This window comes from Nerophis lumbriciformis, linkage group LG03 (assembly GCF_033978685.3).
Source record: "Nerophis lumbriciformis linkage group LG03, RoL_Nlum_v2.1, whole genome shotgun sequence".
Classification (NCBI taxonomy): Eukaryota; Metazoa; Chordata; class Actinopteri; order Syngnathiformes; family Syngnathidae; genus Nerophis; species Nerophis lumbriciformis.
The window spans coordinates 42,237,385-42,262,500 of record NC_084550.2 but is presented as its reverse complement, the minus strand read 5'-3'; the positions used below and the strand labels follow the sequence as shown (position 1 = coordinate 42,262,500).

Here is a 25,116-nt window from a genome sequence, read left to right as displayed (position 1 = left end):
TATGCAGTACATTTATGCAGTACATTACAGTACATCTCCTGCATGACTTCAGCACTCAGGTACAACCTTTACTACACAATCCAATAAGATCCAATACACATAAAAAGTAAAAAGAACACGCCCACCACTTCACGGAATAAAGCAGGCTTTGCTACACATCTTTAAAACAGCTCACTCAAAGTGTGTTCATGACTTTTTTCAGGAAAACGTCACTTACTCACATTTCTGCATTGACTTATTTGAATGGGGCCATTGATGCAAGTAGAATGATTACACCAGCTGTACACTGACTACTTTATATCAAGTGTTTTATCTGCAGAAATGTGAGCTTTACTGAGCATAAATGGTCGATTCCGTCACATATGCGTCCTTCACGTTCATCTCTGCTGGCTGCAGGACCACGAGCGAGGCGTCACTAACTCCCACACACTATTCTGCAAGAAGAAAATAACTTTCCAGTAACAGTAATAATCCTTTTTATACTTTTTACTCTTTATCTTGTATTAGCATGTTACATTCTACTCACAGTTGTTTACATTGTGTGTGTGTGTGTGTGTGTGTGTGTGTGTGTGTGTGTGTGTGTGTGTGTGTGTGTGTGTGTGTGTGTGTGTGTGTGTGTGTTGTATTTCTACCCTTCTTGAGAAGGGTAGAAGGAAAAGTAGCTTCCATATGATTTTTTAAGTGCTCCCCTCTGGTCAACATATGAAATAACAAGTGTTTGTAAAAAAACAAAACAATTACAAACTAAAAAAAGTAAATTAAAAAAACAATAAACTAAAAGCCGTCTTTTTCTCACAATATGTCTACTTTCTTCCTATAAAATTGGGAACAATTTGTCATATTCTTTCTGTTTCTGTAATATTATAAAAATTATATCGTAGAATTATTACTTTTTTATGTAAAATTATGACTTTTTAATGCAAAATGGTGACATTTGTCATATAAAACTCTGACTTTTATCACAATATTGCCAATTTTTTTGTCGTTCTTGTAAAATAGTGCATTTTTTTTGTAAAATTATGACTTTTGTCATCATTTTGCCAAGTAAAATTCCGATTATTATAATATTGCTATCATTTTAAAGTTTTCTTAGAAAATTGTGACATTTGTCGAGTAAAATTATGACTGAGAAATGTTAAGCTTTTCTTGTAAAATCGCAACTGTTATTGAGTAAAATTCCAACTTTTATCATAATATTGCACAAATGTTCAGTTTTTATTGTAAAATTTTGACTTGCGTTGAGTAAAATGACGACTTTTATTATAACGCTACCCAAATGCTAAGTTTTCCTTGAGAAATTGTGAGCTTTTTCTTGTGCAATTCCGACTCATTTTTCACAACAAGTGTTTTTATATTGGCATAGTATGTATATATTATTATTGTTAATACAAATCTTTGAGAGGCGTTATTCGGAGGTCTCAAGAAGGTAACATATACAAGAATGTGTGTGTGTGTGTGTGTGTATGTTCTTGTATTTCTACCCTTCTTGACACACCAAGAAGAAAAAAGTAGCTTCCATATGAGGAGGTGTGAACAAGTGATGACATAAATCATGGTCCCAATAACATTGCATCTAATAGAGAATGTCTCATTTGCTCACCTGGTGGTGACATCTATCAAAATGAGGGTGGGCCCAAAAAGGAGGAATTTTTCAAATTCACTATGTGTCGCTTTTAAAAGTGTCAACATATGAAATAACAAGTGTGTGTAAGAAATTGAAATGCGCCCCCTTTGGCCAAAATGTATTAAACAAACAAAATAAAAATGTATATGGAGACATACTGTAAAAACTTGAAGTAAATAATGAAGAATTAAAAAACAATTACAAACTAAAAAAAAGTCAAACCCCCCCCTCAATAAACTAAAAGCAGTCTTTTTCTCACAATGTGTTGACTTATTTCTTATAAAATTGGGAACAATTTCTCATATTCTTTCTGTTTCTGTAATATTGCAATATTTTATCGTAAAATTATTACTTTTTTATGTAAAATTATGACTTTTTAATGCAAAATGGTGACATTTGTCATATAAAACTCTGACTTTTATCACAATATTGCCAATTTCTTTGTCGTTCTTGTAAAATAGTGACTTTTTTTTAGTAAAATTATGACTTGTCATAATTTTGCCAAGTAAAATTCCGATTATTGCTCTAATATTGCTATCATTTTAAAGTTTTCTTATGAAATTGTGACTTTTGTCGAGTAAAATTATGACTCTTTACATAAAATTGCCAACATGTTAAGCTTTTCTTGTAAAATTGCGACTGTTATCGAGTAAAATTCCAACTTTTATCATAATATTGCACAAATGTTCAGTTTTTCTTGTCAAATGTTGACTTGCGTTGAGTAAAATTCCAACTTTTATCATAATATTGCACAAATGTTCAGTTTTTCTTGTAAAATGTTGACTTGCGTTGAGTAAAATGACGACTTTTATTATAACGCTACCCAAATTCTAAGTTTTCCTTGTGAAATTGTGACCTTTTCATGTGAAATTCCAACTCATTTTTCACAAGTGTTTTTATATTTGCATAGTATGTATATATTATTAATGTTGTAAATACACATCTTTATATATCTGGTCCTAAAGAGGGAGGAGTTATTCGGAGGTCTCAAGAAGTTAACAAATACAAGAATGTGTGTGTTCTTGTATTTTTACCCTTCCTGAGACATCAACAAAGAAAATTACTTTCCATATGAGGAGGTGTGAACAAGTGATGACATAAATCATGGTCCCAATAACATTGCATCTAATAGAGCAGTGGTTCTCAAATAGGGGTACGCGTACCCCTGGGGGTACTTGAAGGTATGCCAAGGGGTACTTGAGATTTTTTTTAAATATTCTAAAAATAGCAACAAGTCGAAAATCCTTTATAAATATATTTATTGAATAATACTTCAACAAAATATGAATGTAAGATCATAAACTGAACATCAAATCAAGTAGGCTATGCCATTCATTACCATAAACCCAGAGTTTCCCCCACGGCCCATGCCATAATGGTTTGACCCTACCTGGCGGTGCCACACGGCACCAACTGTCAATCAACTATCGATGAAGAAAACAATGGAGGCTTGGTTAAAACGTAGCAGTAATGCAGCTGAAAACATGGAGGAACATGTGCCAAAGAAGGCCAAACCTGAGCCGGCAAAATTCAGACAGTATTCCGAAGAATGGGATTTACGGCTTCGAGTTGTAACCCCCCCAAGGCATTGTGTTTTTTCTGTGGAGAAATGTTAGCTAACATCAGCATGAAGCCCGCACATCTTCAGCGGCATCTCCGGACAAAACACGCATGCCATGTCGGTAAGCCACCTGATTTTTAAAGAGGAGACTAAATGAATTCAGGTCATCTCAAAACACGATGCGGAAAGCCTCCGCAACATCAGCCAAAGCCCTGGAGGCTTCTTACACGGTGTCTTTGCTTGTTACTAAAGCCAAAAAGCCGTTCACTATCGCTGAAGAGCTGATACTTCCAGCCGCTGCAGTGTTGGCCGAGACAATACTGGATAAAAACGCAGCCGAGAAAATAAAGAATGTGCCTTTATCAAATTACTGTTTGCCGGACAGTAGATAAAATGGGAAAAGACATTGTTGAGCAACAGTGTTGGGACTAACGCGTTACAAAGTAACGCGTTACTGTAACGCGTTACTGTAACGCCGTTACTATCGGCGGTAACTAGTAATCTAACGCGTTATTTTTTATATTCAGTAACTCAGTTGCCGTTACTACATGATGCGTTACTGCGTTATTTTGCGTTATTTTTTATGTAGTATCGGCTAGAAACTGAGAAGATCTGAGTGTTGCAGCGCTGCTGAAGAGGCGACAAAAAAGAGGCGCGCCGCGCACTGTCTGTGTGTACGTGTGTGTGTGTGTGTGTGTGTGTGGGAGGGGGCGTGTCTGTGTCTACTATCAAGACGTCATGGCGAACCCCGAAGCCGAGTTTCTTAAAATGGAGATATTTTCAGTACGTTTCTTTTATCGACCACAAAGAAAAGAACATTTTAGTTGAATGTAAGTTTCAAATATGCTGAAACAGCTGCAAAAACAACATGCTTCGACGAAGCTAGTAAAGAGACACACACTTCACCTCCACCTCCAACAGCGGCTGGATTTTAATGAGGCAGTGCACACTGAAGGTACACACACTCTGTCAATTCGCTTATATACTCTTTCATTTTAGACTTTTAGAGTGTTTGATTATCACATCACTCTAAATGTTTAGACTATAAAGTTCACAAACCTAAAGAGGGATACTAGTGGGCCAGGCTAATATTTCCTTTTCTCTAAACTAAGTGGGGAAATGTGTAGAGTGTTCTGGGCTTCAGACATGATTTTATTTCAGAATTCCTTGAGATAAAAAAACGCCTGGTTAGGCTTTATGTATGTAGTGTGTGCCTTTCTTGTTTTACAGCTATGTTGTTATTATGCCGTTTGTTACTTATGTATGTTAAGTTGCAGCTATTTAAAATAGTTTTGTCAATTTGTTCTGGTCTGAAACAAATTGGCCCTTTAAAACATATCTTTGTCTTTGTGTGTTGTATGTAGACCACATTGCTTAGCAGAGTTCAGTGATGCAAATGCATGTCAAGTTGATCAACAGATTGTATTATTCTCCAGTGCAATAACAGTACTGAAATGAAGGCTAAAAAGGCATTAAATGGGGCCTTAAAAAAATTAAAAAAAATATATAAGTAACTAAATAGTTACTTTTCACAGAAACGCATTACTTTTTGGTTTAAGTAACTGAGTTAGTAACTGAGTTACTTTTGAAATAAAGTAACTAGTAACTATAACTAGTTACTGGTTTTCAGTAACTAACCCAACACTGTTGAGCAAGTTGTTGGAAAACTTAGCGACTCATTTTCCCTCCAGCTGGATGAATCCACAGATATTAGTGGAAATGCACAACTTGTAGGTTTTGTCAGATACATCGGTACTGACGATATTTATGAGCGCATACTTTTTTGTACAACCTTAGAGTGGAGAACAACAGGAGAGGACATTTTGAATATTAATGTTAAAGATTTCTTTTTTTGTGAAGAAATGTTTAGAATTAAGTTCATGAATCCAGATGGATCTCTATTACAATCCCCAAAGAGGGCACTTTAAGTTGATGATTACTTCTGTGTAGAAATCTTTATTTATAATTGAATCACTTGTTTATTTTTCAACAAGTTTTTAGTTATTTTTCAATCTTTTTTTCCAAATAGTTCAAGAAAGACCACTACAAATGAGCAATATTTCGCACTGTTATACAATTTAATAAATCAGAAACTGATGACATAGTGCTGTATTTTACTTCTTTATCTCTTTTTTTCAACCAAAAATGCTTTGCTCTGATTAGGGGGTACTTGAATTAAAAAAATGTTCACAGGGGGTACATCACTGAAAAAAGGTTGAGAACCACTGTAATAGAGAATGTCTCATTTGCACCCCTGCTGGTGAAATCTATCAAAATGAGGGTGGTCCCAAAAAGGAGGGATTTTTCAAATTGACTGTGTGTCGCTTTTAAAAGTGTCAACATATGAAATAACAAGTGTGTGTAAGAAATGTAAATGTGCCCCCTTTGGCCCAAATTAATAAAACAAATGTGTATACATACTGTAATAACTTTAAGTAAATAATGAATGATTAAAAAACAATTACAAACAAAAAAGTTTAAAAAAAACCAAAAATAAAAATAAAAGCAGTCTTTTTCTCACAATGTGTCGACTTCTTTCTTTTAAAATTGGGAACAATTTCTCATATTTTTTCTGTTTCTGTAATACAGCAATATTTTCTCGTACAATTATTACTTTTTTATGTAATTTTATTACTTTTTAATGCAAAATGGTGACATTTGTCATAACAAAATTCTGACTTTTATCACAATATTGCCAATTGTTCTTGTAAAATAGCGACATTTTTTTGGAGTAAAATGATGACTTTTGTCTTAATTTTGCCAAGTTAAATTCCGATTATTATTATAACATTGCCATAATTTTTAAGTTTTCTTAAAAAATTGTGACTTATGTCGAGTAAAATTAAAGTTAAAGTTAAAAACTTAAAGTACCAATGATTGTCACACACACACTAGGTGTGGCGAGATTATTCTCTGCATTTGACCCATCACCCTTGATCACCCCCTGGGAGGTGAGGGGAGCAGTGGGCAGCAGCGGTGGCCACGCCCGGGAATCATTTTGGTGATTTAACCCCCAATTCCAACCCTTGATGCTGAGTGCCAAGCAGGGAGGTAATGGGTCCCATTTTTATAGTCTTTGGTATGACTCGGCCGGGGTTTTGAACTCACAACCTACCGATCTCAGGGCGGACACTCTAACCACTAGGCCACTGAGTAGGTTTAAAATATTATTTTAAATATACGACTCTTTACATAAAATTGCCAACATGTGAAGCTTTTCTTGTAAAATTGCGACTCTTATTGAATAAAATTCCAACTTTTATCATAATATTGCACAAATGTTCAGCTTTTTTTGTAAAATTTTGACTTGCGTTGAGTAAAATGACGACTTTTATTATAAAACTGCCAAAATTATACGTTTTTCTTGTGAAATTGGGACCTTTTTCTTGTGCAATTCCAACTCATTTTTCACAACAAGCTTTTTTATATGTGCATAGTATGTATATATTATTAATGTTGTCAATACACATCTTTATATATCTAGAAAGGGTGGTCCTACAGAGGGACGCATTTTTCAGAAGTCTTAAGAAGGTAATAAATACAAGAGTGTGTGTGTGTGTGTGTGTGTGTGTGTGTGTGTGCGCCAGATGTGCCTACAAGGGGGAGGTCCTACAATTGATAGTTAAGTAGGCCATCTGTCAGTAAGTCAGTGATCAGTAAATCCTGCTTTGACTTCATCAAACACTGAGGGCTTTCTAAGAATAAATACACTTCTTTGTAGTGCACATGATACAAGTGTGTGTTTGTGTGTGTTTGTCTTGTGCACATGAGTGGAGGACAAAGCAGAGATCATGAAAACACGATGTCTCACTCTGACATTCCCAAAGGTTAGGTCTGGGTTAGTTTTTACCTCGTCCCTCACTGAAAGCACAAGTGAAGACTGCAGAACAGACCTGATAAGTCCCAAAGAGAAACCTGGGCAGATTAAGGCCCGGGGGCCACATGCGGCCCTTTTAAGTTTTGCAATCTGGCCCTCCGGACATTCCCAAATTATTTTTTTTAGATCTTTAAGATGGAAATTTATGATGTGCAGTGATGTTTTCTAATGAACTATACAAAGTTCAATGGTTGAAATCTGCGCTTTTGCATGATATACTAGTTACTATGGTAATTTAATTAGTTACTATGGTCCTCTAATTAGTTACTATGGTAATCAAATTAGTTACTACGGCCATCTAATTAGTTACTATGGTAATCTAATTAGTTACAATGGTCATCTAATTAGTTACTGGTGTTGTCCCCATACCAATATTTTGGTACCGGTACCAAAATGAATTTCGATACTTTTCAGTACTTTTCTAAATAAAGGAGACCACAAAAAAATGTCATTATTGGCTTTATTTTAACAAAAAATCTTAGGGTACATTAAACATATGTTTATTATATGGATGTCCGATAATGGCTTTTTTGCCGATATCCGATATTCCGATATTGTCCACTCCTCTCTGAGCTGCCACCTTACCGTGGTAGAGGAGTTTGCGTGTCCCAATGATCCTAGGAGCTATGTTGTCCGGGGGCTTTATGCCCCCTGGTAGGGTCTCCCAAGACAAACTGGTCCTAGGTGAGGGATCAGACAAAGAGCAGCTCGAAGACCTCCATGAAGAATAAAGATAAAGTACCCAGATTTCCCTCGCCCGGACGCGGGTCACCGGGGCCCCCCTCCGGAGCCAGGACCGGAGGCGGGGCACGATGGCGAGCGCCTGGTGGCCGGGCCTGTCCCCATGGGGCCCGGCCGGGCACAGCCCGAAGAGGCAACGTGGGTCCCCCCTCCAATGGGCTCACCACCCATAGCAGGGGCCATAGAGGTCGGGTGCAGTGTGAGCTGGGCGGAAGCCAAAGGCAGGGCACTTGGCGGTCCGATCCTCGGCTACAGAAGCTAGCTCTTGGGACATGGAACGTCACCTCGCTGGGGGGAAGGAGCCTGAGCTAGTGCCCGAGGTCGAGAAGTTCCGGCTAGATATAGTCAGACTCACTTCGACGCACAGCAAGGGCTCTGGAACCAGTTCTCTCGAGAGGGGCTGGACTCTCTTCCACTCTGGCGTTGCCGGCAATGAGAGGCGACGGGCTGGGGTGGAAATTCTTGTTGCCCCCCGGCTCAGAGCCTGCACGTTGGAGTTCAACCCGGTGGACGAGAGGGTAGCTTCCCTCCGCCTTCGGGTGGGGGGACGGGTCCTGACAGTGGTTTGCGCTTACGCGCCAAACGGCAGCTCAGAGTACCCACCCTTTTTGGATTCGCTCGAGGGAGTACTTGAGAGTGCTCCCCCGGGTGATTCCCTCGTTCTACTGGGGGACTTCAATGCTCATGTTGGCAGCGACAGTGAAACCTGGAGAGGCGTGATTGGGAAGAATGGCCGCCCGGATCTGAACCCGAGTGGTGTTTTGTTATTGGACTTTTGTGCCCGTCACAGATTGTCCATAATGAACACCATGTTCAAACATAAGGGTGTCCATATGTGCACTTGGCACCAGGACACCCTAGGCCGCAGTTCCATGATCGACTTTGTAGTTGTGTCATCGGATTTGCGGCCTCATGTTTTGGACACTCGGGTGAAGAGAGGGGCGGAGCTTTCAATCGATCACCACCTGGTGGTGAGTTGGCTACGATGGTGGGGGAGGATGCCGGACAGACCTGGCAGGCCCAAACGCATTGTGAGGGTTTGCTGGGAACGTCTGGCAGTCTCCTGTCAGAGAGAGTTTCAATTCCCACCTCCGGAAGAACTTTGAACATGTCACGAGGGAGGTGCTGGACATTGAGTCCGAGTGGACCATGTTCCGCGCCTCTATTGTCGAGGCAGCTGATTGGAGCTGTGGCCGCAAGGTAGTTGGTGCCTGTCGTGGCGGTAATCCTAGAACCCGTTGGTGGACACCGGCGGTGAGGGATGCCGTCAAGCTGAAGAAGGAGTCCTATCGGGTTCTTTTGGCTCATAAGACTCCTGAGGCAGCGGACAGGTACCGACAGGCCAAGCGGTGTGCGGCTTCAGCGGTTGCAGAGGCAAAAACTCGGACATGGGAGGAGTTCGGGGAAGCCATGGAAAACGACTTCCGGACTGCTTCGAAGCGATTCTGGACCACCATCCGCCGCCTCAGGAAGGGGAAGCAGTGCACTATCAACACCGTGTATGGTGAGGATGGTGTTCTGCTGACCTCGACTGCGGATGTTGTGGCTCGGTGGAGAGAATACTTCGAAGACCTCCTCAATCCCACCAACACGTCTTCCTATGAGGAAGCAGTGCCTGGGGAATCTGTGGTGGGCTCTTCTATTTCTGGGGCTGAGGTTGCTGAGGTAGTTAAAAAGCTCCTCGGTGGCAAGGCCCCGGGGGTGGATGAGATCCGCCCGGAGTTCCTTAAGGCTCTGGATGCTGTGGGGCTGTCTTGGTTGACAAGACTCTGCAGCATCGCGTAGACATCGGGGGCGGTACCTCTGGATTGGCAGACCGGGGTGGTGGTTCCTCTCTTTAAGAAGGGGAACCGAAGGGTGTGTTCTAACTATCGTGGGATCACACTCCTCAGCTTTCCCGGTAAGGTCTATTCAGGTGTACTGGAGAGGAGGCTACGCCGGATAGTCGAACCTCGGATTCAGGAGGAACAGTGTGGTTTTCGTCCTGGTCGTGGAACTGTGGACCAGCTCTATACTCTCGGCAGGGTCCTTGACGGTGTATGGGAGTTTGCCCAACCAGTCTACATTTGCTTTGTGGACTTGGAGAAGGCATTCGACCGTGTCCCTCGGGAAGTCCTGTGGGGAGTGCTCAGAGAGTATGGGGTATCGGACTGTCTGATTTTGGCGTTCCGCTCCCTGTATGATCAGTGTCAGAGCTTGGTCCGCATTGCCGGCAGTAAGTCGGACACGTTTCCAGTGAGGGTTGGACTCCGCCAAGGCTGCCCTTTGTCACCGATTCTGTTCATAACTTTTATGGACAGAATTTCTAGGCGCAGTCAAGGCGTTGAGGGGATCCGGTTTGGTGGCTGCAGGATTAGGTCTCTGCTTTTTGCAGATGATGTGGTCCTGATGGCTTCATCTGGCCAGGATCTTCAGCTCTCGCTGGATCGGTTCGCAGCCGAGTGTGAAGCGACTGGGATGAGAATCAGCACCTCCAAGTCCGAGTCCATGGTTCTCGCCCGGAAAAGGGTGGAGTGCCATCTCCGGGTTGGGGAGGAGACCCTGCCCCAAGTGGAGGAGTTCAAGTACCTCAGAGTCTTGTTCACGAGTGAGGGAAGAGTGGATCGTGAGATCGACAGGCGGATCGGTGCGGCGTCTTCAGTAATGCGGACGCTGTATCGATCCGTTGTGGTGAAGAAGGAGCTGAGCCGGAAGGCAAAGCTCTCAATTTACCGGTCGATCTACATACCCATCCTCACCTATGGTCATGAGCTTTGGGTTATGACCGAAAGGACAAGATCACGGGTACAAGCGGCCGAAATGAGTTTCCTCCGCCGGGTGGCAGGGCTCTCCCTTAGAGATAGGGTGAGAAGCTCTGTCATCCGCGGGGAGCTCAAAGTAAAGCCGCTGCTCCTCCACATCGAGAGGAGCCAGATGAGGTGGTTCGGGCATCTGGTCAGGATGCCACCCGATCGCCTCCCTCGGGAGGTGTTTAGGGCACGTCCGACCGGTAGGAGGCCACGGGGAAGACCCAGGACACGTTGGGAAGACTATGTCTCCCGGCTGGCCTGGGAACGCCTCGGGATCCCCCGGGAGGAGCTGGACGAAGTGGCTGGGGAGAGGGAAGTCTGGGCTTCCCTGCTTAGGCTGCTGCCCCCGCGACCCGACCTCGGATAAGCGGAAGAAGATGGATGGATGGATGGAACGATATTGTCCAACTCTTAATTACCGATACCGATATCAACCGATACCGATATATGCAGTCGTGGAATTAACACATTATTATGCCTAATTTGGACAACCAGGTATGGTGAAGATAAGGTCCTTTTTAAAAAAATAAAACATAAAATAAAATAAGATAAATAAATTAAAAACATTTTCTCGAATAAAAAAGAAAGTCAAACAATACAAAAACAGTTACATAGAAACTAGTAATTAATGAAAATGAGTAAATTTAACTGTTAAAGGTTAGTACTATTAGTGGACCAGCAGCACGCACAATCATGTGTGCTTACGGACTGTATCCCTTGCAGACTGTGTTGATATTTATTGATATATAATGTAGGAACCAGAATTTTAATAACAGAAATAAACAACCCTTTTGTGTGAATGAGTGTAAATGGGGGAGTAAGGTTTTTTTGGAATGGTGCACTAATTGTAAGTGTATCTTGTGTTTTTTATGTTGATTTAATTAAAAAAAACCAAAAAAAACCAAAAAAAACGATACAAACAATAAAAAAAACGATACCGATCATTTCCGATATTACATTTTAAAGCATTTATTGGCCAATGATATCGGCAGGCCGTTATTATCGGACATCTCTAGTTTATTATTGCAGTTAAGTCTTTAAATAAAATAGTGAACATACTAGACAACTTGTCTTTTAGTAGTAAGTAAACAAACAAAGGTTCCTAATTAGTCTGCTGACATATGCAGTAACATATTGTGTCATTTATCTACCTACTATTTTGTCAACATTATAAAGGACAAACTGTAAAAATGTATTATTAATCTACTTCTTCGTTTACTGTTAATATCTGCTTACTTTCTCTTTTAACATGTTCTATCTACACTTCTGTTAAAATGTAATAATCACTTATTCTTCTGTTGTTTGATACTTTACATTAGTTTTGGATGATACCACAAATTTAGGTATCGATCCGATACCAAGGATCATACATTGGTCATATTCAAAGTCCTCATGTGTCCAGTGACGTGTTTTCTGAGTTTGCTAAACATAATATACATTTGAAAAAAACGAAATAACATTTTGTGATGCTAAAAAATATCGATGTAATCATAGTAGTATCGACTAGATACACTCCTGTACTTGGTATCATTACTGTGGATGTCAGGTGTAGATCCACCAATGGCGTTTGTTTACATTGTGACGCGGGCGAGCTACGGTGTGTAGTGAAGCATGTTTTGCTATTCCTCGTCCTCTAGTGATAATGATACTTGTAAGAAACGTACTTTATTTTTCGCCATGGAGACCAGGATTAGTGATTTAGAATTAGCTAAAACACTGCCGACTAGCTAGCCAGCCATGTCTTAAAGCACCTCTTCCTGAGGGTGTTTCAGTGTTATAACTTCACCTTTATCGTTAGTTTTTAAGCCAAAATGCGTCCGTTCTCCCTTTTCTGTCTACACACTGTGTCTGCTTGTAAGTACTCTGTGTGTGTGCGCTGCCGAACATGCTCCTCTGCTCGTAAAACCAGCAATGTCACGACGTGACGACGAAGGGGGGACCTGTACTTTTTAGAGGCGGTGTCGTACCGAATATGATTCATTAGTATTGCGGTACTATACTAGTACCGGTATACCGTACAACCCTACTAGTTACTATGGTAATCTAATGAGTTACTATGGTAATCTAAGTCACAGCAGCTCAGACGAGGCACCAAGCAGTGTGGGTGGGGAGCATTTCCACAGAGTGTTTCCAGAGCCTGAAATGCGGGTGTCAGGGACAGACGTGGAAGGAGATTTTTACAACAAAGTTCTAAAGCTTAGTGATATATCAGATATATCAGAATGTAGGTGGGTTTTTTTACCCTTCGCTGTTTTTTGCATTTTGTTTGATTGTAAAATATGTTGTCAATATTTAGTGTTTTATCCTTCATAGTTAATATTGTAAATCCCACATTCTTATTTTTCATGTACATTTTGGGTGTCTCAGTTAGTAAAAAAATTTAAAAATACATTCCATTTTTTTAAGCCGGTCCGTCATAAAGTTTTTAGCTTTCGAACAGACATTATTGTGAGGTGTTGTTCCTAAAAATATATATACCGGCCCCCAGACACTTTTTTTTCCTCTAAATTTGGCCCCTGAGTCAATATAATTGCCCAGAACTGTGATCCAATATTATCTGCTCACGGTCGCTACCTAGTGGTTGTTTGAGCACACTGCAGATGGTCCTGGATCAACTTCCTCATTGTAGCCTCATTCCAGGAATGAGGCTACAAATACAACCTTGTGTAATGTATCTGAAAACACTGTACACCTTTTTATTTTATTTTATTAAAGGTTTATGAAGCACATTTATTATATGTTGTTAACTCAACTTCAGCGAAAGTCTCACACAGTTTGGGGTCGTCATCGTTCGCTTGCTAAGGACATTAAAGAAATATATACTCCGGTGCGACTTATACTCCGAAAAATAGGGTATATATGAATATATATGTTATATATATATATATATATATATATATATATATATATATATATATATGAATATACATATATATTATACATTTCTGAAAATCTATTTAGAATCGGGATAAATAGGAACGGCAATTCGGATGCAAATTGATTGTTTTGTGTGCACCCCTACTAATAATAGGCTGCTAAGGACAATACCGTTTAAGTGACAATAATGCCACATGTGAAGGGACTGACCTCCAGGAACAGTCAAGGTTGACTTATTCTTAAGTGTAATTGGGCTTTGTGCCTCACTTTCTTTTACACTTGTAGGAAGGTCTTTCCCAAAAGCATCCATCACTTACCTAATGTTTTGTTGTTTACATGTGTTCATATGCACAGTGCTTAACTTCTTTTTACACTTGAATGTTGCTTGAAACATGAATACTATGATGGTGACACTTTCACCCTGGAACAGATGAATTCATTGACATTGTTTTCTATGGGAAGAAAATATTCTAAATCCAAGGACTACAGCAATGGAGGTGTTCTGCTGGCTGTGCACTATGTGGCATCAGGGGCGGATTAAGAAATTTTGGCGCCCTGGGCCTGACATGGTCTTGGCCCCTCAACCCTGCGCGTGCACGCGCACACACACGCACGCACTATGCAAGAAATACTGTATACTGTGAACAGACATGCACACTGTACTGTACAGAAGAGTGCACATACTGCACACACACTATTAGGTATACCACACAGACAAGCACAGGTTTCACACAGACACAGGTAGGGGGAGGGGATAAATGGCCTAAAAATAAAAATTTTGGAAAATGATTACGCCCACTTCAGTGATGGTGCATTGGGTCATTTGAGAGATATTATGTATTGGAAGTTGGTACCTATCATGAAATAAACCCCCCACCCCACCCAAAAAACTAAATTGGACATGATTTTTGCCCCCTTTTCCTCCCTTCTATCATTAAAAATAAAATAATATCTTAGGAAAACACTTTGGCATAACGGCAGCTGTGCAGCAAATTGAGGCTCAAAGTCTGTATCTATTTTGTGGGAAAGCTTGAGGAGGAGAAAGAGAAAGGTAAAATGATAACACATGCATCGGAGAGCACCACAAAGAAAGGTGTAGGCCAGTTCATGGTACAAGGGCTGCATGCAGGTCAAGATAGCCCATTTCCTCTGCCTGTCTTACCCATTCACCGAGAGACCACTGAGGACATAGAAATGCAAGTGGATATGGGGTTCGAAATACTGGCGTCGGTCAGAGGAGTCAATGTGGAGGATGTTTATAAACTTGTAGATGCACATATGACTGACAGCACAGAGCACAACAAAGGCTTTTCAAAGCTGTTGGCAGAGATGAACAACTTGGAAAAACCAGCAGGGCAGATCTTTTGTGGCACCCACACTACACTGGGCTTCAGCAGTGCCATGAATAAAGTGATGCGGTTGGCGGAGGCCGATATGAAGATGGAGCAAGTGCTACAGAGTTTCATGGTGGATCTGGATGTAGACAGCAAGAATGCTATAGTGGCTGGACAGGCACTGGACATGTCCTGAACTCAGTGTCAGACGTGGCTGCCGAATACTTGGATGAAGTGAAGCAGCTGACAGATCTCATGCTGCCCCATCTGAAGACTGTCCTGGCCAGGCAGAGGATGGACTATGGGATGGATGAGGAGACCTTCCCAATGGACCCTGTCAGTGAACAGGCTAGTAACATTGATGGCACCCCTGTGCACAACATTGGGATGAAGAGACAATGTGGCAAGGTGGACTACAGACTGAAGAAGTTGGGCACACTGAACGCAGTCAATAGGTCAATAATTTTACAGAAGAGCCAGGAGCTTCAGAGGTTTCAAGGCAGCAGCACAAGCAAAAAGAGAGGTTGAACTCAACTGGAAACATGAAGGCAAAATTCGAGAGTTGGGCTGACGAGAAACAAGAGATGGCTCAAAGACAGGAGAAGAAGAGACTAGACATGCTGGACACACTGAAATCTTTTGGTGGCCCCTTCACGATAGTGGGGAAGTTGAAAAGTTCCTTGTCGATGAAAGTCTGAACAAGAATGCAAAGCTGCAGAGAATGAAGCATGAGGTTCAGTTTGCCAGAGAAAGCACCAAGCTTCTGCCTAAAGTCAATCCTATCTTCAGAATCCAGGTGACAGACAGTTCCCAGAAATGGCGAAAGTGCAATTCTCCCAGTCATAATGGATACTTAGAATTTTATGGTGGTGGTAAGTATTCATGAAAACAGGTAGCCTAACATTAGTGAATGGGTGAATTCTGGAAATAACAACCTAAAAATCTTACACAGTGCACCTTTAAGCAAGGGGTTTCTTTCGTGCTTTCAATTTCGCAAAATCATCCACCACATCATTGAAGTCCAACTCTCTTGTCAGCTCACTCTCAATTGCCATTAGAGATAACGCATTTAATCTTTTCTGAGTCATTCTTGTGCGCAGCTCATTTTTGACTCTTGACAAAAGAGAGAATGAGCGTTCTCCCTCACAGTTACTGACCGGTAGAGTGAGAAAAATCTGTAGCGCAATGTATGTATTAGGAAACGTAGGCTGTAGTCCAAAATGTATTATTGTTTTGAGCAGTCCTGAAGGGGTCCTCTCCTCATCAGTGTTGTTGAGCTGTATAAAAGATTTGAACTGTATAAGCTCCTGTCCAAGACTTTCATTGAGGTCAGATGAGTATGATTCAGTGAGAATCTTGGCCTTGTGAAGGACTGAAGCATTGGACTCTGTATCCAAAGAGAAAAGGACACTGAACAAATTGTTCAGATGTTTGTAGGCCTCCAGACGGTGATTAAGGCTTGAACTCAGTTGATCAATAGAGGCAATAAATGTCTCTATTTGAAACAGTTGCCTTCCCTCAAGCACAACATCTGGGGATGCTGATTCATCAGCAAACTTTTTACGTTTCTTCGTCCGTTCAGCCCTGTAAGATGGGGTGCCACCCAACATGTTTAAGGCTTTCTGCTCAAAATGATCAAATAGATCTCTTTGGGAGAGAACAAAGGTGCGCAGAGATTCCAGCAATCTAACTGCTGTACCAAGGTCCATGTCTGCTTTTTGAAGTTGCAGACTTGTGGCCTGAAATCTGGACAGAACAGTGTCCCAAAAGCCTGCCATGAAGGCCATCTCAAGTGAATCCAGCTTCCGCACTAGACTGTCAGCTTCAGTTTGTGTGTCTCGTTTCTCTGTGTCATCAGTGGAAATACCCTGTAGTGCTGCTCTTATTTTACTGTAGTTCTGCCACAGTGCTTTGGTAGATTCTGCACGGCAACTCCAACGCGTGTTGGATAAAGCTTTAAGTGTGAGATCTATGTTGGAATTGCCAAATACCCTGTCCCATCGGTGTGTGGATGCAGTTGTGAAGTTGTAAATAGACTGAATCAAGTCAAAATACTTAGAGACTTCATTTCCACATCTGTCAATGCTGTTGACTCCCACCAAATTCAAAGAGTGAGCTGCACATGGAATATAGTGTATTAATGGGTTGCTTTTCTTTAAGTGAGCCTGCAACCCATTATACCTCCCTGACATGTTGCTGGCATTATCATAAGCCTGCCCCCTGCAATTTGACAGCTCTAACCCTAGATTTTCCAACACAGACATGACACAGTTAGCCAAACTTTCACCTGTATGGCTAGTAATGGGCTCAAACCCCACAAAGCGTTCAACAACACTGCCCTCTTTGCTAACAAAACGGAATATGAATGTCAATTGGTCCACATGAGATAAATCTGGGGTTGAATCCACAATGATAGAGTAGTATTTGCTTGCTTGCAGTTCATCTGCTATAGCCTGTTTGGTTTTTGCACCCATCAATTCAATTAATTCCTCACAAATGGTGGAGGACAGATATGAGGTATTACCTCGACCCATCTGCCCAAACTTTCTGATGTGATCCTTTAGAAAGGGATCAAATTCAGCCAGGACCTCCAGAATACCAAGGTAGTTCCCATTGAGAGGAGACCCTAACGATTCATTTTTACCCCTAAATGCAAAGCCCCTTTCTGCAAGGAATTTAATGAGTGCAACAACTCTTTGTAACACCTGCCTCCAATAGCTGCTCTCTGCCTGAAACTGTTTGAACAGGTGGCACCTGTGGCGCGGTTCAAGACTGCTTGCATGCAGGTTATGTGCTCAGCACTTCGCTCATGTTCACCAAATCTTTCTGAGTGTTTCCAATCACAATAGCCTGTCACAAAAGAATGCGTTTTTGGGGAAAACAGTTTGCATGCAAAGCAGTAAACATTACCAGTAGAGGGAGAGTACATCATCCACTCTCTTTGTACTCGTTGTCCATTGGGCAGGTGTGAAGTAAAATGTTCATTGTTTAGGCATCGGGTTTTGCCTCCTAGCCCACTGTTCCTCACAGAAGCTGGATAATGGCTGTGACGGTTGTGAAATGATTTTGCACCTCTTTGAATAAGAACTTCACGGTGGCAGAGGGGTTAGTGCATCTGCCTCACAATACGAAGGTCTTGAGTAGTCTTGGGTTCAATCCCGGGCTCTGGATCTTTCTGTGTGGAGTTTGCATGTTCTCCCCGTGACTGCGTGGGTTCCCTCCGGGTTCTCCGGCTTCCTCCCACCTCCAAAGACATGCACCTGGGGATAAGTTGATTGGCAACACTAAATTGGCCTTAGTGTGTGGATGTGAGTGTGAATGTTGTCTGTCTATCTGTGTTGGCCCTGCGATGAGGTGGCGACTTGTCCAGGGTGTACCCCGCCTTCCGCCCGATTGTAGCTGAGATAGGCTCCAGCGCCCCCCGCGACCCCAAAGGGAATAAGCGGTAGAAAATGGATGGATGGATGGATGAATAAGAACTTCCTTCATTGACTCAGTGAGGGTATCAGCTCATTTAGCGGGATCACTAGGTAGAGTTGTCACTGTAGATGGTGTTGAAGAAAGATTCAACTCATTTTCTATGCTGTCCAGAGGTGCAGTGACCTCACATTCATCCGAGCAACTGGCTACTGTTGAGTTGGTTGAATCATTAGCATCCGAAGCATTTGGTTCAGTGCGTACACTTGTAGTGGTCTCAGGATCTTGGGAGCTACATGCTAGCTCAGGTGCATTGCTAACCTTAGCTGAATTTGCAGTAGCATTTATAGAATTGCTTTCAGCAGATGTCTTTGTACTGAAGAAGCTGGAGATATTTGGAACACTCTCAAGTAAAACTGATTCCTTTTTTTTCTTTTCTTGCTGAATTTTATTTCTAGCTCCTCCACTTAGACGTTTATGATCCATATTTCCCTTCTTTCTGTGCACATTGGCTCTTTGCCTATCACAACAGCTTAACCAACTATGTGTGTGTGTGTGTGTGTGTGTGTGTGTGTGTGTGTGTGTGTGTGTGTGTGTGTGTGTGTGTGTGTGTGTGTGTGTGTGTGTGTGTGTGTGTGTGTGTGTGAGTGATGCAATTTTCAAAACTAGCAATCTAGCATTAACAGTCAAAAGCAGAAATCAGCTGATTTCTATAAGAACTGATAACAGATTTCCAATCAATGCTAAACTCAGACAGCGAAAGTCACTAGATGACGTTTTGAGTCGCCAGTCATGTATGGCCAAAAGTCTCTAAATCGAATGCCAACGTTGCTTTATCGCCAACACACTGGGACTCACTGAAGGACTGACAGTGAATAAAAAAAGATGATTAAGATAATTGTGTACTTTTCTCTTCTGATATTTTCACTAAGGACCCCAAGCTATCTGCATGCAGCAACAATGTCTGACAGACAGGAGAGCGGAGTGGTCAGTGATGAATGGCAAGGGAACAGACTGATTTGTACTGAGGAGAAAGAGAGAGCCAATTACAGTGAAATAAATTCCAAAAGAGCCAAGTGACTAGCTGAAGGCAGGGACAAATGCCTTGGAGTGACCAACAAGAGTGCAAAGTACCAAATGGCAAAATGTGGGAAGACCAACAGGCAGATCTGCTTTTACCACTTATCTTCACAACCAAAAAGTCGCTAAATGATGTTTTCAGTCGCTAGCCAGGTATGGCCAAAAGACGCGAAATCTAGCGGTAAAGTCGCTCAATCACACTGACAGTGAAACAAATAATTTTTAAAAAGATAGTAATCGTACAATGTCTTGTACTTTTGTCTTCTTTCTTAATATTTCTCAAAGGACACCAAAATGTCGCTATCTGCAGGCAGCTTGCTAGCTATGATGGCAGCAACAATGTACCTTAGAGTGACTGACCAACAAGAGCCCAAAGTACCTAATGGCAAAATGTGGAGAGACAGACACAATAAATAGCATTAAGATGAAGAGAACTGTTGCTATTATTAATTTTAACAACAACCAGAAAGTCGCTAAATGTCACCAGCCAGGTATGGCCAAAAGTCGCTTAATTGGCCACACACAGTAACAGAGAAACAAACAAACAAACAAACAAAAAGATCATACAGATAATAGTTGTACAACTTTGTGTACTTTTGTCTACTTTCTAAATATTTTCACAAAGGACACCAACATGTTGCTATCTGCAGGCAGCTTGCTGGCTATGATGGCAGCAACGATGTCTGCCAGACAGGAGAGAGTGGTCAGTGACGATCGAATCGAGAAAATGACAAAATGGGTCAGAGACCAAAAAGTTATTAACTGACAGCAGTGACAAATGTCAGACTGTAAACTTTTTTGAAAGAAAAGGACAAAATGGGAAGATGCTGATAATAACAGCAAAATGGAAAATATAAGAATTTCCAAGTAATGCTCAACTCAAGTGTGTGTGTGTCGTGTGTGTGTGCGTGTTAAACTTCTTGTGGAATGATTTCAAATTATCTCTGAGTCTGAACTGAGGGAAAGGAAACCAAATTTTGAGCAGTCACTCACGAGTTCAAAGTACCAAATGAGGAGATTCTAAAAGAACAGAAAGAAAGACTCGATGGGGGAGGGGCACAGCTAAGAATACTTGAGTGAGATTCTGTGATCCAAATTCGAGATAGAGCTTTTTGATAATGATAATTTGTCAGAGTAAGGTTGTGTAATCAAAATTTGAGAATGAGCTTTGCCAATCAATCAAGAATATTTGCATTAAGTTCTGTGATCAAAATTCAGAAACAACCTTTAATAATTGATAAAGAATATGTGAGTGAGGTTGTGTGATCCAATTTGAGAATTAACTTTGATAATAATGATTGAGAGCCTCTGGCCCTCTGTGGATCGTGGCCGCGGGGCCAAGTTGGCCTGGCCCCTTGGGGCCTCTGACCCTCTATGGATCGGGGACAAGTTGGCATGACCCCTCGGGGCCTCTGGCCCTCTATGGATCGTGGCCGCGGGGCCAAGTTGGCCTGACCCCTTGGGGCCACAGGCCCTCTGTGGGTCGCGGCCGCGGGGCCAAGTTGACCTGGCCCGTTGGGGCCTCTTACCCTCTATGGATCGTGGCCGCGGGGCCAAGTTGACCTGGCCCCTTGGGGCCTCTGGCCTTCTGTGGGTCGCAGCCGCGGGGCCAAGTTGGCCTGGCCCTTTGGGGCCTATGACCCTCTGTGGGTCGTGGCCGCGGGGCCAAGTTGACCTGGCCCCTTGGGGCCTCTGACCGTCTATGGATCATGGCCGCGGGGCCATGTTGGCCTGGCCCCTTGGGGCCTCTGGCCCTCTGTGGGTCGCGGCCGCGGGGCCAAGTTGACCTGGCCCCAAGGGGCCTCTGACCCTCTATGGATCATGGCCGCGGGGCCAAGTTGGCCTGGCCCCTTGGGGCCTAAGATTATTATTTTTGCAAAAGTAGTTTTGCATGCGTCGCGGCCGCGGGGCCAAGTTGGCCTGGCCCCTTGGGGCCTCTGGCCCCCTGGGCCTGGGCCCGGTAGGCCCGTTCATTAATCCACCTATGTGTGGCATGCATACTGTACGTACAGTAAATACATACCCCGGTGCGAGGACATCGTATCTGGGCATACCACTCCTGACAGTAGAGGCACACCTGCACACCTTGACCCAGGAAGAGACACGCCCACATGATGATGTTGAACACGGGGTTCTGTCGCTTGTCGTTCATGGTAAAGTTGAACACCACTACATGGAGAAAATACAACACATTTAATAGATCTTATTTCTGTGGCAAACACTATATATATATACATATATATTCATTGAAAGGGCTGTTTCAAAAAACATAACTTATCATTTTAATATACATATAATATATGTAAAGCCCTCTTAATGTAATGTGTTTATGAGTTTGTTTGAATACAATATTGTCTGTGCCTGTGTCTCATTTTCTTGTGGCCTTTGTACCAGTTCATAATAAATATATATATATATATATATATATATATATATATATATATAGCATATATATACTGTATATATATACATTCAGTATTTATATACTGTATATATAGTATAAATACATACTATTATATATGTACTGTGTTTATATATATTACATACTATACTATGTACATATACTATATACTGTATGTATAATTATATATTGAATATACTGTGTGTATGTATGTATATATATATATATATATATATATATATATATACTGTGCATATATATATATATATACATACACATATACACATATATAAACACACAGATGTGTGTGTATATGTGTGTGTGTTTGTGTATATATATATATATATATATATATATATATATATATATACACATATATAAACACACAGACGTGTGTGTATATGTGTGTATGTATATATATATATATATATATATATATATATATATATATATACATATATTCATTTATAAATAATCTGCTACTGTATATGTACTGTGTATATATACATATATGCACGTATTATACATATATATATAAGTATATATATGATCATATAAATATATATATATATATATATATATATATATATATATATATATATATATATATATATATATATATATATATATATATATCATGTTCTGATGAAACTATTTTATTCATTAAGACCAAAGGAGTTCCACAAGGCTCAGTGCTGGGGCCCATTTTATTTTCTATCTACTTAAATAATCTTTGCAATAATTTGTCAAATGCAATGTACCATTTTTATGCAGATGGCACCATTATTTATTGCTGTTCAACCTCCATCACTCAGGCTTTTGAGTTTTTTACAAGCTGCTTTTCATGTCATCCAGGCTCGCTTATCTGATCTTAAATTGGTTTTGAATACAGATAAAAGCAAGGCAATGGTTTTCTCTCATTCAAGGGTGCTACTGGAAAATATTCCAAATATTGTAACATCAAATGGAAACCCTATAGAGCAGGTCTTAAATTACAAGTACTTGGGTTTTACTCTTGATCAGGGGCTTTCATTTAAAGCCCATATTACCAACTTGGTCTCTAAGCTTAGGGTAAATAAAAACTGCTTCTCTCTTAAAGTCAGAAAGAAATTGGTGACAGCGACTATCTTGCCTGTAATTGATAATGGAAACGTGCTTTATTTTAGTGCTTCATCTAAATGCCTCCAGTCTTTGGACACTGTTTTTCACTCAGCACTAAGATTTGTTACTGGCTGTCGTAGTCTCACCCACCACTGTCAACTGTTTATGAAGTCAGACTTATCTTCATTGAGTGCACGCAGATACACACATTGGCTGACTATCATTTATAAGGCTCTTTTAGGTTTAATACCTCTATACTTGTGTACTCTGTTACAAAGAAAAACCAGCTCTTATGCATTACGTTCTAACAATGTGTATGTTTTAACTGTTCCCCATGTACGGACTGAATTTGGCAAAAGAGCTTTTGGCATTGCTGCTATGGCATGGAATGCATTGCAGACGAAACTGAAACTCACTGAACTACTTCCATTTGGAGACTTCCGTTCTGTCCTGAGGGACAGACAGCAAGAGACTTTTGCACAGTGCCTGTGTTTTTAAAAAGTGTAAATCTTTATTGTTTTACAGTTCTCTTTTATGTATTTTAAAATATATGTCTTAACGTATTACTTTTTTGAAACTGCTCTGTGACATGTGCTGTTGACCTCTTGGCCAGGTCACCCTTGTGAAAGAGATCTTGATCTCAATGGGTTTCTTATCTGGCTAAATAAAGATTCTAATGTAGCATAATAAGCTGTCATTTTAAATGTATTTACCTGTGTATTTTTTTGTGTTCTCTACAATTATTTAGTGGAGTGTAATACTGTAAAAAAATAAGGTCATACTTCACCTCCAAAGATGGCAAAGAGGAAGAACATGACAGGGTAGAAGAAGCCAAAGCCCATAGCCAATGCGTACTCGTGCACACTGGCAGACACCACAAAGACGGACAACATGGCGGCTGTGCGGAATTTTCTTTTTGACAGCTGCAGGGATCAGGGAAGGAACGTTAGGACGTTTGCTTCTAGGATAAACATGAGAGTAAGATCTCATCACATGACATAAATATTGTTATAATCAGTGTTGGGTTGGTTACTGAAAAGCAGTAACTAGTTACAGTTACTAGTTACTTAATTTCAAAAGTAACTCAGTTACTAACTCAGTTACTTACACCAAAAAGTAATGCGTTACTGTGAAAAGTAACTATTTAGTTACTTCTTTTTTCTTTTTTTTTTAAAGCTCCAATTAATGCCCTTTTAGCCTTCATTTCAGTACTGTTATTGCACTGGAGAATAATACAATCTGTTGATCAACTTGACATGCATTTGCATCACTCAACTCTGCTAAGCCACGTGGTCTACATACAACACACAAAGACAAAGATATGTTACAAAGGCCAATTTGTTTCTGGCCAGAACAAATTGACAAAACTATTTTAAATAGCTGCAACATAACATACATAAGTAACAAACAGCATAATAACAGCATAGCTGTAAAGCAAGAAAGGCACACACTACATACACAAAGTCAGGCATTTTCTTCCTCAAGTAATTCTGATACAAAATCATGTCTGAAGCCCAGAACACTCTACACATTTCCCCAGTTTTAGTTTAGAGATAAGGAAAGATTGGCCTGGCCCACTAGGATCCCTCTTTATGTTTGTGAACTTTATAGTCTATACATTTAGAGTGATGTGATAATCAAACACTCTAGAAGTCTAGAATGAAAGAGTATATAAGAGAATTGACAGCAACGTTCCCTCTCAGGAGTGCGCATGTGCAATTGTGCACTGCTCAAGCGTCCTCTGTGCACGGCAAATCTATGCCATGCACAAAATCAAATAAAAAAATAAGCGCATAACAATTTTCAACACGACATGGACACGACAGAGAAAACCGTTTTCGTCATCATTGTTCAAATATTGTAACGTCTGTCGAGACGCTTTGAGGACATGAATTCCATCCATCACTTTACTGAGCAAAACTCTTTACTGTCGGCCATAAACACATCACCAAAACATTAGTAAAAAAAAAGATATCTAGCAAAACTGGTCATTTTCTGCAGTACAAACCAGACCAAAAGCAACTTTGTTATATCAACAGCAGCCGCTCGCTCTCTCACGTGCGCCAACACTTGCACATATGGCACTTAGCCAGTGATGCGTTTACAGCCACACAAAAAGTCGGACAACTCCAACACCACACATAAAGTGTCATTCCAGGTCGTTACACTATGATTTACCAATCAAATGTGTGCTTATTCTAGTGTCATTTATTAGGAATCTTAATTTATAAATATTAATCATTAAATGCTGTTAGTATATTAAATAAATACTAATAAAAATATATTTTTTACAAACAGGAAGTTGCAGGAATGT

At 40.9% G+C, this 25,116-nt stretch overlaps 1 protein-coding gene across 2 annotated transcripts in view; it reads right to left on the bottom strand.

Annotated features, from left to right (window-relative positions):
* The window catches only part of soat2 (sterol O-acyltransferase 2), a 127,116-nt gene that overhangs the window by 627 nt on the left and 101,373 nt on the right, over window positions 1-25,116 (bottom strand). The window contains exons 14-16 of one of the 2 annotated variants that reach the window (XM_061937766.2): window positions 23,590-23,725; window positions 21,324-21,469; window positions 1-434 (exon numbers count right to left, since the gene is read on the bottom strand). The exon at window positions 1-434 is cut by the window's left edge and continues 50 nt beyond it. In XM_061937766.2, the coding sequence (XP_061793750.1) occupies window positions 378-434; window positions 21,324-21,469; window positions 23,590-23,725 (339 nt within the window). In that variant the 3' untranslated portion in view covers window positions 1-377. The remainder of the gene's footprint in view (window positions 435-21,323; window positions 21,470-23,589; window positions 23,726-25,116) is intronic. The other variant, XM_061937765.1, reaches the window with a different exon arrangement.